Here is a 13,151-nt window from a genome sequence, read left to right as displayed (position 1 = left end):
GGCCATATCGCCCATCCCTACATACAGCATTGATATATTTGTCATAAGCTAAAATGGGCTGATAATATTGGCCTGGCCCATTTATTTTGTCCAGCTCTACTACTTTATCTCCTGTCTAATCTCAGAGGCAGCTGTCACTTATGATTTTAGGGCTTGTTTTGGTGGGTAAAGCAGATTCTGTGATATTAAGACTTAGGGGTGAAATCTGTTCAAAATGACGAAAGTATGATGTGACACTCGGAGAACTGCAGGGCAGGTGTCCAAACACACTTCTATGCCCCCATACACCCAGTTAGTGACAGCTATCCTGCAGACTGGAATGCAGTGGAGCCGGCATGACATAGCTGCCACAACAGTGACAACTTCATTCTGCCCAGCATCTATCTCTGTCATGAGAGGGACCATGGACTGTGAGAAGCTGTCTCAGCAGGTTCTCCTGGTGGAAAAGGATGGCGGTCAGAGGCCGGTGGCTATTGGCATGTACTGTTTAAGCTATGGTGGATGCTAAACTGCAGGTTTATGAAAATAGATTTGTTACACTTTATTTCTGTCTCGCAACATACCAAGAGTGTGTCTATCTATCTTGTGGATGTCAGGGACAGCTTTTTGCCTGGGTTGGTGGTTCCCATCTTTAAAATGTGGAGCTGAGGTTGTGTTCTAACAATCAAAGCATCGTGGTGAGCGAGTGATGTTTGCATTGTCAGCTTATTTACAATGAGGGCTGGATATCCAAAAGGGTGTGTGTGTGTGTGTGTGTGTGTGTGTGTGCGCCCGGTCTCTTTTTGTGACGTTCATGTGTGGGATATGAAGGCACAGCCAAGGTCTGGAGATGGTCCAATTTGGGTGTGGTTTGGGTGTCATCTCTGTTGTTTACGATGGTGTGTGTCAGTGTTTTGGTGGTTATGTCTGGAGTACTGTTATGAGCGGCGATTTGTGCTGTTGTATAACAAAGCTGTTACTGGGGCACGCATTAACGAACCAACCTGGAATACGTATGTAAGTGTTGGAGGATTCAGAATGTTAACTGATCCAATAGCACATCCAGTCTCCAATGCACAACCTAACACCATACACAAGAGAAGGGGGTTTGACTGAATCCATCCACTGTCAATCTGTTGTATAGGTTTTTTTTTTTTTAGTTTGTTTAAAAACAAACGAAAGCCTGAACTATGCTAAGCTTACTGAAATTTTTGCTAAAGACTGCATGATGTTTTGGTTTTTCTAAATAATGGGGTTGCAAATCCATAAAAGCACACAGAATCTCTGAGAGGAAGACCAGGAGGACCTTGTAGTCAGTCGTGGTGCAGTAGTTCAAGCTGTTGCAATGGCATGGCTGACTGACAGCAGCAACTCAACTCAGGTTGTTGTGTGAGGTCATATTAGGGCTGGGCGATATGGATAAAATCAAATATCACGATATTTTTGACAAAATACCTCTATCAATACCACAACAATATTGTAGTGTTGACTATTGGTGCTTTCGCAAAATATTTACACAATGAGAGTTTTGATAAATAATCATCAGTAATGATATATATAATGACTAAGTGGGTAAGGCAAATAATAGAACAGTTACAAAAGTCTGGTAAGTTCAGAAAATGACATCACTTTACTGCAATGCAGCCTTTAAAACCAAGAAAAGACAACACTTATGCCATATTACGATATCCAAAATCTAAGAAGATATCTAGTCTCATATCACGATATCGATATAATATCGATATATTGCCCAGCTCTAGGTCATATGAGTTTCTTGATAGGTGAGGTGGTTTTATAATCATTAGAGCTAAAGCTAAGAAGTGGATTACAATGAACAACAACCCTTTTTGTTTGAGTGTTTTTTCAGCAGCTCACGTTTGGTGCCAGGCTTTTTCAAAATCCTTGATGACCACAGCATTCAATGCAGCAACACTAAGCATAAACTATGTTTGCTTCATGCGGTGCCTCACCGGGTCATTAAATGCTGTCATGTAGTTTCCTTTTAGATGTCACTGCGTTACAATCTCAGAATTTATAAGAGTTTGACTCCTATGCACCTCAAATCTAATGATTATGTATTTTTGCTTTTACACTTTGAGTGTAATAGCGTTTATACAATGGCTGAGCTTTACAGAAAAGTATGGGCCCACTTACTAGAGTCAATAAAATGGACAATGGATTTTAAATTTGTCACTTGGATACAGATTATGGTTCTGTGTATGTGACATCCTGAGGCACACGCCATGTAATTTCATTGGAAAATCTTTTAATTGAATTAATATCCCTCACAGTAGTATCTCTAGAAATGTTTCTGCCACAGTTTCCTCTGGAGTCCTATGTAATATTAGGCTATGAAGGCATTAGCAGTCCCACTGATTTCCTGATTATGGTGTGGTCTGCACCACAAGCTGTTTCTAAGCAAAAATGTCAAAGCAGAAAATACTCTGTATCCACAAATGAAATTATTATTAAATATATTTAATAACAGACTGATGAAGCAGCTTATCCTGTCATAACTGCTTTTATTTCTCTCTGCTCAGCCTCAAAATACTGTCTGTCCCTATCTGTAGTGTGTACTAACTCCTCCTTGGTCTTGTACAAGTTCCATTAGCTTTCCACTGTTTTTTTTCAATGTGGTGTCAAATAAAGCCTCTGTTTAACGGACCATATACAGTAGTAGCCACAGGCTTCATAATGTTACACGAAAATTCCCTGTTTAGATTAGGTTATGGCGGCCCAGCATCACACTTTGCCTTTACCATGTATGAGGGGATTTCTGTGGTCTCTTGATTGAAGGCATCACACTCGCAACAGAAGAGCATTTTAGTCTTTATATAATCTGTCTATTCTGTCTGTTACTTTTTATTTGCATTTTGAAACCATAGATGAATGAAATCTGTAAATACAATGTCTCAACTACGCACAGTTGTAATTTTGGCACTACTCTAGTTTTTTTATTTGTAGCCCATAAGCTCGATCTTTTTTGATACACTGTCACTGGGTGAAATCCTGCTCACACATTTATTTCTGCTCTCACTGTTATACTTAAGACTGTAAAGGAACATATGTATTGACCTCATCACAGACAATTGATTTGGATGATGGATAAGATAAGTGAATGAGTGGCTCTACTGGTAGTGAAATAATGTAGTTGGACAGAGCAATGAAGGGAAATGTTTGAAACGTTGTCTTTTTTCCCGCAAAAAAAGTCAGTTTTTTATGTTGAGTGCTGGACTCACGCTGTGTGGATTCTGTGTAAGCCCACATAAAAGTTTCCACTGTAAGGAGCTCAGCTTAAAATTTTTAACCCTGTATATATGCTGCCATGTGACCATGGAACTAAGCACTGTCAAATAATCCAGCATTGACCAAGCTTACTTAGTGTCTACTGTTTTTTGTATAGTTTCGCCAATTGCATCAGTTTTTGGTGGCTCCTCATTTGACATTGGTGTCAAACTCTTTCCTGTATATCAGACCAGGCACTTTTATAACAATCATTAAATCAATGAGAGAATGGGAGTGAACAGCTCTCATAAGACCCTGACACAATAGGCAGACGGCAAAGCACTGGCGATGGAGGCCAACTGTGACATCGCCTAAAAATTTTCCTTGAATACACCGTAAAGACTACAGGCGACGGCCATACCTTTCTATTATCTCCTTTTTATAGCTGGAGGGCATATTTGGTTTGGCATTAGGAAGTGTTGCAGATAAATGTCCTCTTCCAACTTCTCAACCATATTCGGTCTTCAGAGTCAGATGGTCTACAAATTGCTTTACTGATTTTGTTTGTGTGTGTGTGTGTGTGTGTGTGCGTGTGCGTGTGCGCGTGCGTGAATTTAGTTACCTGTTTGTTCAATGTCCTGTCTGATTTTGATTTTCCACTTTACAGGATGCTTCCCTGATTCTGCTGGGTTCCAGCTTTCAACAATGTCCCTGTGTATTTATGTACCAAATGACATGGACATGCTCAGAAAACTTGTTAGTCAACTCTTGGAATGATGCTGATATACATCATTCTCGTTTTTTGAGTTCACTCTGCCTAGATGCTAAGAAGATTCACTAAAACATATTTACCTCTGTCATTTGTGATCCTTATTTCTCTCTTTCTCATGTCTTTTTCCTCTTTTTTTCCCTTCTCCCTGTTCTCCTTCAGTTTCTTCATGCATAACCACCTGTAAGAAGGCTGCTCCTCCACCAGTGCCGCCCCGTACAACCTCCAAGCCCTACATCTCTGTGACAGTACAGAGCAGCACAGAGTCTGCCCAAGACAACTACCTAGACCAGCAGGACCGGAGGTCAGAGGTCAACAGCCAGTCAAGCCACGCTCACAGCAACTCCTCCGACAGCCTTGACAGCACCCGTGCCAACAGCCTGGCACGGGGTATTCCCCGCCCTCCACACATCATCCCCACTCCCATCGCTATCCCCAGAGAGCCAATCGCGCCCACCACCACTAATGCTTCCACTGAGACAAGTGACTCAGTAGTCCAGCATGAATCACTGAAATCAGGATTAAACAAAGGAAATCTAGTGGCAGAGGAGCCCCTAGTGGCGCCAGTACCCAGGCGGAAACTCTCCTCCATTGGCATACAGGTAGGCAACAGGACTGTTGCACTATCCAGGGCTGGTACAGTTGAATCAGTGCTGTTACCACATATTACACTACTTGGTGGAGTGTTCATTTCTGATTATTCATCATTTCTGTAGAACAGACCGTTGCTAAGTATAACAGACCATTGCCATGCACAGAGTTCTGATCATAGACTCTGGCGGACCATTTTTAAATAAATAAAATTGTTTTTAAATCAATATTTGGGCTCACACGGAGCTCATACCGCTGATCTGCAGATCACAATGGGAGAGAGAGGATGGAGCGGTAAAGGGCTAATGGCAACAGTGCAAACCGAGCGTTAGTTAGCTCCATGGTTAGCTCACTCACCGGGATGACCTGGCTTCTGTGGGAGAAGAAGTTAACCGCCCCGACTGGGACACAGTTGTCATTAGTGCGTGACCTCTGTATGAGTAGCCGCGTAATAATCGAGATAATGTGGACCAAGCCTTATTTAATGCATACAAACACAGTCAAGATAGAGCCTAGTCAAGACTTCTGAAGTGTAGCTTGTTCTGCCCATTGCAGCTTGAATCCAGGAAAAAATAATATTTTTCCTATTAACAGTAATCCCTTGTGGTTTATGGCTGTGTCTGAGGGTGTCCCCTCAAGCCCAAAAATATGTTTGCAAGCTATAGGTCTCATTAGGGTGAACATCCCTCTATCATTAGAGGTGGCTGTATACTGTAGTTAGAAGGGAGAAAATGCCTATTTGTGTTCCCCCTCAACATTAACTTTCTGTTCTGTATGGGCTAATAACAGCCATTTTCTCAATTTTGCTCCAAATTAATAAGCCATCTGTTTTACTTGTTTGATATGAAGCTCAACTTCCCAAATATTCTACATTTTGCTGACCCTGCGCATTAACAGAACTCAGTCAGGGTAACAATCGTGACATTTTATAAACCGTGCACAAAATAATAAAGATTTTCTTTCTTGTTCTGATGATTGGGTATATCCCTTGGAAAATTAAAAACCCTGCATAACTGTACTTAAAACTAGCTAGAATTAGAGGTCTATGAAATCATTCATGCCAAGATTTTTGTTTCAGAGTTAATGTTCGTAATTTTTACTTGGTCAGTGATTGTGCTTTTTTCATTTCACTATTTATTTGTTCTAAGGTCGACTGTATTCAGGAAGTTCCACGAGAAGAGACCCCGCCATTGGCCAAATTTCAGTCAATCGGAGTACAGGTGGAGGACGGGTGGCAGTAAGTCCTCTTCCTGTCCTTGTAACAACGTGAGGAATTTATATTATAGCCACACACACTGCTCTGACTATTCTTTCCCTTTTACAGAAGCCATGTACATGTGAAAGCAACGTGAATGTTTTTGTCTGAAAACTATCCTTGTGTGTTTTGGTGGTAGGGCTGTAACGGTACCTGTGTTTGTCCCAAACCGTTTCGGTACAGGACGTTCAGATCGGTATGCAAATGAAACATTGGTTCAGAACTCCCTGTCACCCAAACACGTCAAAAATGTCTATTTATTTTGACTACTCACACACACGGAATAGAGCGTACCGAAAGATTTGGCAGCAAACTAGTTGTGTCAGCTGTAGCATGCTAGTCGACATACCAAACTGAAAACTGAAAACATACCAAACTGTCACGCCAAAACCGAGGTACATATCAAACCGTGAATTTTGTGTACCGTTACATCCCTAATTGGTGTTGTTAGATTCCTGGCGTGAGCTATTGTTGTTTTATAGATGTATACACATTTGTGCTATGTGACAATCCCTACGCTGCTTACCCAGTCTTCTGCTGTTCTTGTCCTCCTTTTAATATTGGGTTAAGATTTTTGGTCAAGTGCTGATAATATTTCATTATCTGACTTGTAAGCATTTCCTGGGTAATAACAAGAAATGGAAATAATGTTGAGTCAGACAGCATTCATGTTCAGCCTATTCTTACATTTGCCATATGAAAACAAGAACCTACACTCCCACTGATAAGAAATCAGTTGATACCAGTCTGAGTGCACTATTATCAAAGCCCAGTCTCTGATCGATCCTGTTTATTTACTTATCTATATTGACCAGCAGAAGAGACTTAGTGTCGAACCTAAGCGTTGTGTGTTTGTTCCAGTAATGAGACATTGTTCTTGAATAATTAGTTTTCTTTGTCCACTGTTGTGCACATAACTGTGAACAAAGAAAACAAAATTGTTTAAATGCAAAAGATCCATCTTTAACAGTCTCACCCTTTTGTTTCAGGCTCAGTCGCTCCAGTAGCATGGCCTCAAAACAAGAAACCGACTCAGACACACAAGACATCCCCGTCACCTCCCATATCAATAACGCCAAACACTTTGAGAAGAAAGTCATGGTCAATAGTGCCAGCCAATCCATGAGCTCCCCTCCTGGACAAGAATATTTAGACAACGGAGACACTACTGGTGTCAACTCTTCACCTCCACCGACCAGGCAGATCCTCAACCGCTCCACCACACGAAGTAGCTCTTCCTCCTTCTCAGAAAGTCTGGACCCAGCGCTGGACCCCTCGTCCCTACCGCCTCCAGACCCTTGGCTGGAGAGTGGCAATGGGAGTAACAGCAATTGTCCCCAAAGCGGAGGAGCGGGAACACTGTGCCGGAGAGACGGCCACTGGTTCCTAAAGCTGCTGCAGGCCGAGACGGGACGCATGGAAGGCTGGTGCCAGCAGATGGAGCAGGAGACCAAAGACAACCAGCTCTCAGAGGAGGGTAAGGATGCTAGGGTACTTGTTCCAACCCTAGGTCTTTTTGTTAAATTGCCTCCAAGTTTCCATCTCCAGGCAAGGTTGTATTGTGAGGCAGTAAACTTGCTGTGTCAAAGTTTTGACAAGTTCATCTGGCCAGCTTGCACACTGTGGTAACCATTGCACAATCCAATCCTTTTTGTTCCCATGCCTAATGCTCATGCAAGGAAGACTTGGTTATGACATAACCAAAAGGATATTGAATTATAAAGAGATATTTAAAGTGATGGTTCGGAGTAATTTCACCCTAGGGTCCTTTGCACCATGATCTCGAGCCAAACACCCCCCCAGAAGCTTTTTTCACCTGGGTCGAACATTGGGAGCGTTAGCGTAGCGTTATCAGCTGAATAGCTTAGCGCAGAGGCTAATGGATCCGAAGCGTCTCTTAACATTACCCCACTAATAATGCCCGAAATGATACCAAACGTCTACAGTAGTACAAATAGGTTATGCACTCATAAAACGATGGATTGTAAAATTTGTAAGTACACCAGAAGTTTATGTAAATAACACTTGCCTGCTGGCTTCTGCTCTCTGCTGCTGCTGCTGCTGCTGCTGTTACTACCGGGCAGTAAGAGTGCTTAGGGACATCTACAAATTACAACACCGAAAGAGATGCAACAAACATATTTATTAATTTAATGATTAAATAAGGTAATGTCTCAAAACTCAATTATTACTTGTCTCCTGCTAGTTATACTACAGCACTTACTTTAAAAATAAAGTTAAATTAAAAATATTTTTGTTGCATCTCTTTTCGGTGTTAATATTGTAGATGTCCACGCCCTAGATCTTCAGCAGCAGCAACAACAACAGCAGAGAGCAGAAGCCAGCAGGCAAGTGTTATTTACATAAACTTCTGGTGTACTTACAAACTTTACAATCCATCGTTTTATGAGTGCATAACCTATATATATACTAGTGTAGACCTTTGGTATCATTTCGGGCATTATTAGTGGGGTAATGTTAAGAGACACTTCGGATCCATTAGCCTCTGCGCTAAGCTATTCAGCGGCTAACGCTACTCTACGCTACTCACGCTAACTCTCCCAATGTTAGACCCAGGTGAAAAAAGCTTCTGGGGGGGTGTTTGGCTCGAGGTCATGGTGCAAAGGACCCTAGGGTGAAATTACTCCGAACCATCACTTTGATTAGCTGCTAGAGCAACAAAAACGGTAATGGTATGATCAGTTTCTATTTCAATGATATATCCAATTACATCCTAAAGGTTTACTCTTGGGTTAGCATAAATGTCAATCTCTTAAATTGAGCTTAATTATTTGGCCCAGAAATGGCAGAACAAAGCCAAATCTACAATCAAAGCATTGCAGCAACATGTGCAGGCCCTCTGAAATGATCCGTGCATCCTGAGCCTGTCATCCTGAGCCTGTTGAGGTCTGTTGCTGTCTAGTCTATATCCACGACGTTCCACTTCCGGGATTGCTCCGGTGCCGCAGGAAATTCTGCAAGATGCATCTCTATCCGCCGATGTCCGTTTCCTTCCGCTTTCTTTGTGTTGGATTTCTCTGGTGGATTTCTGAGGACTATGGTTAACTGCTCCTCAAATCTCTGCATGGTAAATTGAGACTATTGAGCTAGCTAGACTGTCTGTCCAATCTGAGTTTTCTGTTGCACGACTAAAACAACTTTTGAACGTACACGTACACGTTCAACCAAAACCAGTTCCTTCCCGAGGCTATTTTGCAGCGGCTCCTTGCGGAGCTTAGCTCCACCCAAGATGATTGTGATTGGTTAAAAAAAAGCCAATTAACCAGAGCACGTTTTTCTCCCATCCCGGAATGCTGTGTGGACTAGCCAGACCTTCCTCCGCAGCGTATGGAGGATGGTCTGGAAAGCGGGACTAGTTGATGTCTGACCTCACCATGTGGTTCAGAGCTCTCTTATAGAGATCTGCCTCAGGCCCTAGATCAATCACTCTATCAGACATACTCAGCATGGAGGAGATGAGGCGGTAATACCTGGGGTTACCACACACAAGCAGGCCTGTAATCCCCAGAATTACACAAATCTACTCTGGAACTGATTAAACCTCCAGATAAGATTAGTGCTCCAACATCAGCAAATGAGCACACACACGCAAATATACACTTTATGTACACGCACACAAACAAACAGTAGGAAGGCTTTGGATGTTCAGTTCATATCAGCAGCACACCACTCTATAAACAAGGCTCTGTGTGTCTTTGTGAGCCCATATGTTTTTTTATTAATTTTTTTAATTCAAAATAAATGTGTGTGACCTTTTTACAATAAAGTAGTCCACATCAAAATCCGATGCAAATCTGTACTCTATGGGTCTCACTAAACTATAATCACATTACCATAACTTTGCAATCCAGTAATCAGATAGGACTCCCAATTTTGTAAGGGCAGATGTTTGTCCTAGTTCTGATACAGCAACAGACAGGCACTGACAGACAGCAGGCTAGAGTAAATTTTATATATATATATATATATATATATATATATATTATATTATATTATATTATATTATATTATATTATGGAATGGACCACCGGAGGTCTCAGTCTCGGCCCCCCATCGCTAGCAAATGGGTCTGACCCAACAAAAATCGCAACACGAGTTTGGAGTAGCTTTTGTGGCCGGTCAGCGAGCTTGTTACGCCCGCAATCTCTTGTGGAGCATTATAACTTCGAAAAACCACAGGTTACAGTTAATCTTGGATAATGGATACGTGTGTTTTGTGGAAATAAACGCCTCTTGTCCGCGAGTCTCCTGAGAGAGCTCCAGCCAGCTCACAGCAGGGGCTGTGAAGGTGGACATGCCGGGCGGCAAGCCAGCGACCCTCGCAGGCACCCGCCGGCTGTCACGTCAGATTGTGGAGCTTCTGAACTCCACAGTCGGACCAAATTTGCAATAGCCATCCATTTTCGTAAAACGGCCCTCATTTGAGCTCTACATAGTTGATTTCTTGCATAAAAAAGTCTCAGAGGTGAATATAGTAATGATATGGCAGACAATGTATAAAGTTTCCAGTTGTAGTTCCAATGAGACAACCTGTAGGGGGACCAAAGCGGGAAAAGTTCTGTAGTGTTGAATTTCTGATTGGGTGGGCCAGCTGTCAATATGGGTTATTACCCAGTGTGCTTTGTTGAATGGTCTCAGTGTTTTATTGTTTTATTTCATGTGAATACTAGTTTACTAGAGGAGTAACTTAGTATTTGGAGTAATGCAGTAATGCTGGAAGTGTGCATTAAGTTTCCATCATTATTGTGTTTCCACAACAATGTTAGTGACTAAATCTACTGAAATGGCCACCATAATAGTGGAGTGTGATGTATAAGATGAGAAAGCAGAGGTTAACTTGTGTAAGTCGTGGTTGTAAAAAAAATAGTGGTTATCTGTACATCTTTCTCAAGCACAAACCAGTACAGAAGGCATCAAGAAATTGTTGGGGAGGGTCGTGCCTTTTTCCCAATCATTTTGGAGGGTCATAGAAAAATGTATTGCTGGCAAAGGGAGGGTCAAGTCTATTTTGACTAAAGATCCCGAAACTCCTCCGGTAGCTCCTTTTTAATAAAAAATGAACAGTCCCTTAGGGCTGTCAGCATTAACACTATAATCGTGATGAGATTAAAGACAGAGCAACGTGTTATAATTGTGTTAATCGCGTGCACCAAAGATTCTTTCGCACTTTCTTTAAAGCTCTTTTGAAATGGGTGGCAACTAACTGCAGACCATTTTGACATCTTGTGCATGCACTTTTGCTGTATAATTTATTTTTACATTTTTAAAAGGCAAGCTATATTTCTGAAAACATTGACTGTGTTACCTCAGTCTCGTTGCACATCTTTTGATTTGAAATAATCAAATCTAAAAGTCAAGTTAATAAAGTAACTTTCTTTTCATTCCTTTGATTCCCAATCAAGATATACTGGTAAGAATTGGTTTAAATTGATAATACAGACATAAAAACAGTTATGAAATGCAAAATAGTTGTATTTTAATCATGTGATAAAACATGCAAAAAACTTAAATGCCTTTTAAAGAGGATACTGTTGTCAAAAACATCCTGTGGAGTTGGGCAAAGCACACCTAAATGTCTAAACACCAGCGCTGTCAGCATTAACGCGTTAATCACGATGCGATTAAGGGCTGAGCATAACACGTTAATTTTGTATTAATTATTTATTTATTTATTTATTTTACACTTCACTCGGCTTCGCGTCGTGCCTAACAGGCTATTATTTTGACCCTTTGCTGCACCTTTACTTATCATCAAGCTGCCATACTTCCTCCTAATAACTTCTGCTGCAGGCTGCAGGCATGATGGAGAAAGCAGCAACCCAATTCTGAATGGCGCTTTTTATTTTCCAAAACTACCGGACGGCTCGTAGACAAGTCGAAAGCCATATGCACATTGTGTAAAGCCGAATTAAAATATCACCGAAGCACGTCAAGCTTGAGCTACCACCTATGAGCTAAGCATAGTAGTACAGTTAACGTGACTCAGGTTGATGCTAGTGGGCTCAGGCAAAGCACTATTTTGGAGAGTGCTACTCGCCAAGCTGTTGATGAAACCAAATCCAAAAAAATTACTACAGCCCTTGCGAAGTGGGTGGCAACTAACTGCAGACCTGTCAGCATCGTAGAAGACCACGCACACACAGCCTGTACTCCACAGAGAAAGCAGCCCAACTGGAACTGCTGCAAAGTGTAAATGCTGTCTCATTAACCGGTGATCACTGGACGTCAGTGAGTAATCAAGTTACTGCACACTATATTGACTCTGCTAAGTAGGGTTGGGTACTGAAACGCGGTGCCAATAGGGCACCGGTGCCGACATAAACGGTAGTAATGAAACCGAATAACAACGAAAATTTCGGTGCCTCATTTCAAAGTGTGACTGTATTTCCCTGTAGAGGATTCCAACACCGGGACGCAACGGTCTGCAGCGCAGCATTCACGGTGCATTCAGTTAAAACAGGTAGCCTCGTGGTGCATTCACAGTAATTGGAAAATACTCTTTTCCCATCTGGTGGTTGTTTTTTTTGTTCAACAGCAATTTACTGGTGAAATAAGTTATAGTTATTACATTATTATTAAATCTTTAATTTTGACCATGGCCTTAGCAATAAACAAGTCGCTGACTGTTGTTTACTACCCTTCTTTTTGTTTATTTATTTTTTTTTTTACTTTATTGAAAAGTACCGGTTCAGGCACTGTTTTAAAAGTATCGCTTTAGCACCGGTATTGGAAAAAACCCAAACGATACCCAACCCTACTGGTAAGGATAGGGATTTGTAGTTAGGTACTTGGAGGAATTGTGCAATAATGACAGATTCACACATTTTTCTTTTGTTTACAGTAAATAAATAATTAACACATACAAATCTTCAAGTTCATAAAGTAACTTTCCTTGCATTCATTTGATTCCCAATCAAGATACACTGGTAAGAATTGCTTTCCATTGTTAATATGTACTTAAAAACTGTTCTGAAATGCAAAATAATAGAATTTTAATCATGTGATAAAACATGCAATTAATCGCGATTAACTATAGAAAATCAGCAATTAATTGCAATTTTTTTTAAAAATAATCGTTTGACAGCCCTACTAAACACATTTTGCGTTTGGTTTGCATCAAACCAGAGTTATTTGAGGTTTGATGCGATACACTTGGTGTAGTTGAGGCTGTTGCTTTACCTTTGATATAAGCGTAGGTTGTGGTGTACACCACTATAGCAGAGAAGACTGGGATTGTGTCATCCATAGCTGGAATAACAGGATGCCTCAGAGAGATAAAATTGTCACAAATGAATGTGTGTTGTCAAAATG

The 13,151-nt window shown here is 41.2% G+C and overlaps 1 protein-coding gene across 5 annotated transcripts in view; it reads left to right on the top strand.

The window, feature by feature from the left end:
• Positions 1-13,151, top strand: part of dlgap4b (discs, large (Drosophila) homolog-associated protein 4b) — a 125,134-nt gene that overhangs the window by 103,734 nt on the left and 8,249 nt on the right. For all 5 annotated transcript variants that reach the window (XM_039797805.1, XM_039797803.1, XM_039797804.1 and 2 more), the window contains 3 exons: positions 4,136-4,575; positions 5,713-5,801; positions 6,809-7,296. In XM_039797805.1, coding sequence (XP_039653739.1) covers positions 4,136-4,575; positions 5,713-5,801; positions 6,809-7,296 — 1,017 coding nt within the window. The remainder of the gene's footprint in view (positions 1-4,135; positions 4,576-5,712; positions 5,802-6,808; positions 7,297-13,151) is intronic.

The sequence above is a fragment of the Perca fluviatilis genome, chromosome 4, assembly GCF_010015445.1.
Source record: "Perca fluviatilis chromosome 4, GENO_Pfluv_1.0, whole genome shotgun sequence".
In the NCBI taxonomy this organism is placed as follows: domain Eukaryota; kingdom Metazoa; phylum Chordata; class Actinopteri; order Perciformes; family Percidae; genus Perca; species Perca fluviatilis.
The sequence above is the reverse complement of the archived record's forward strand: the minus strand, read 5'-3'. Positions and strand labels throughout refer to the sequence as shown.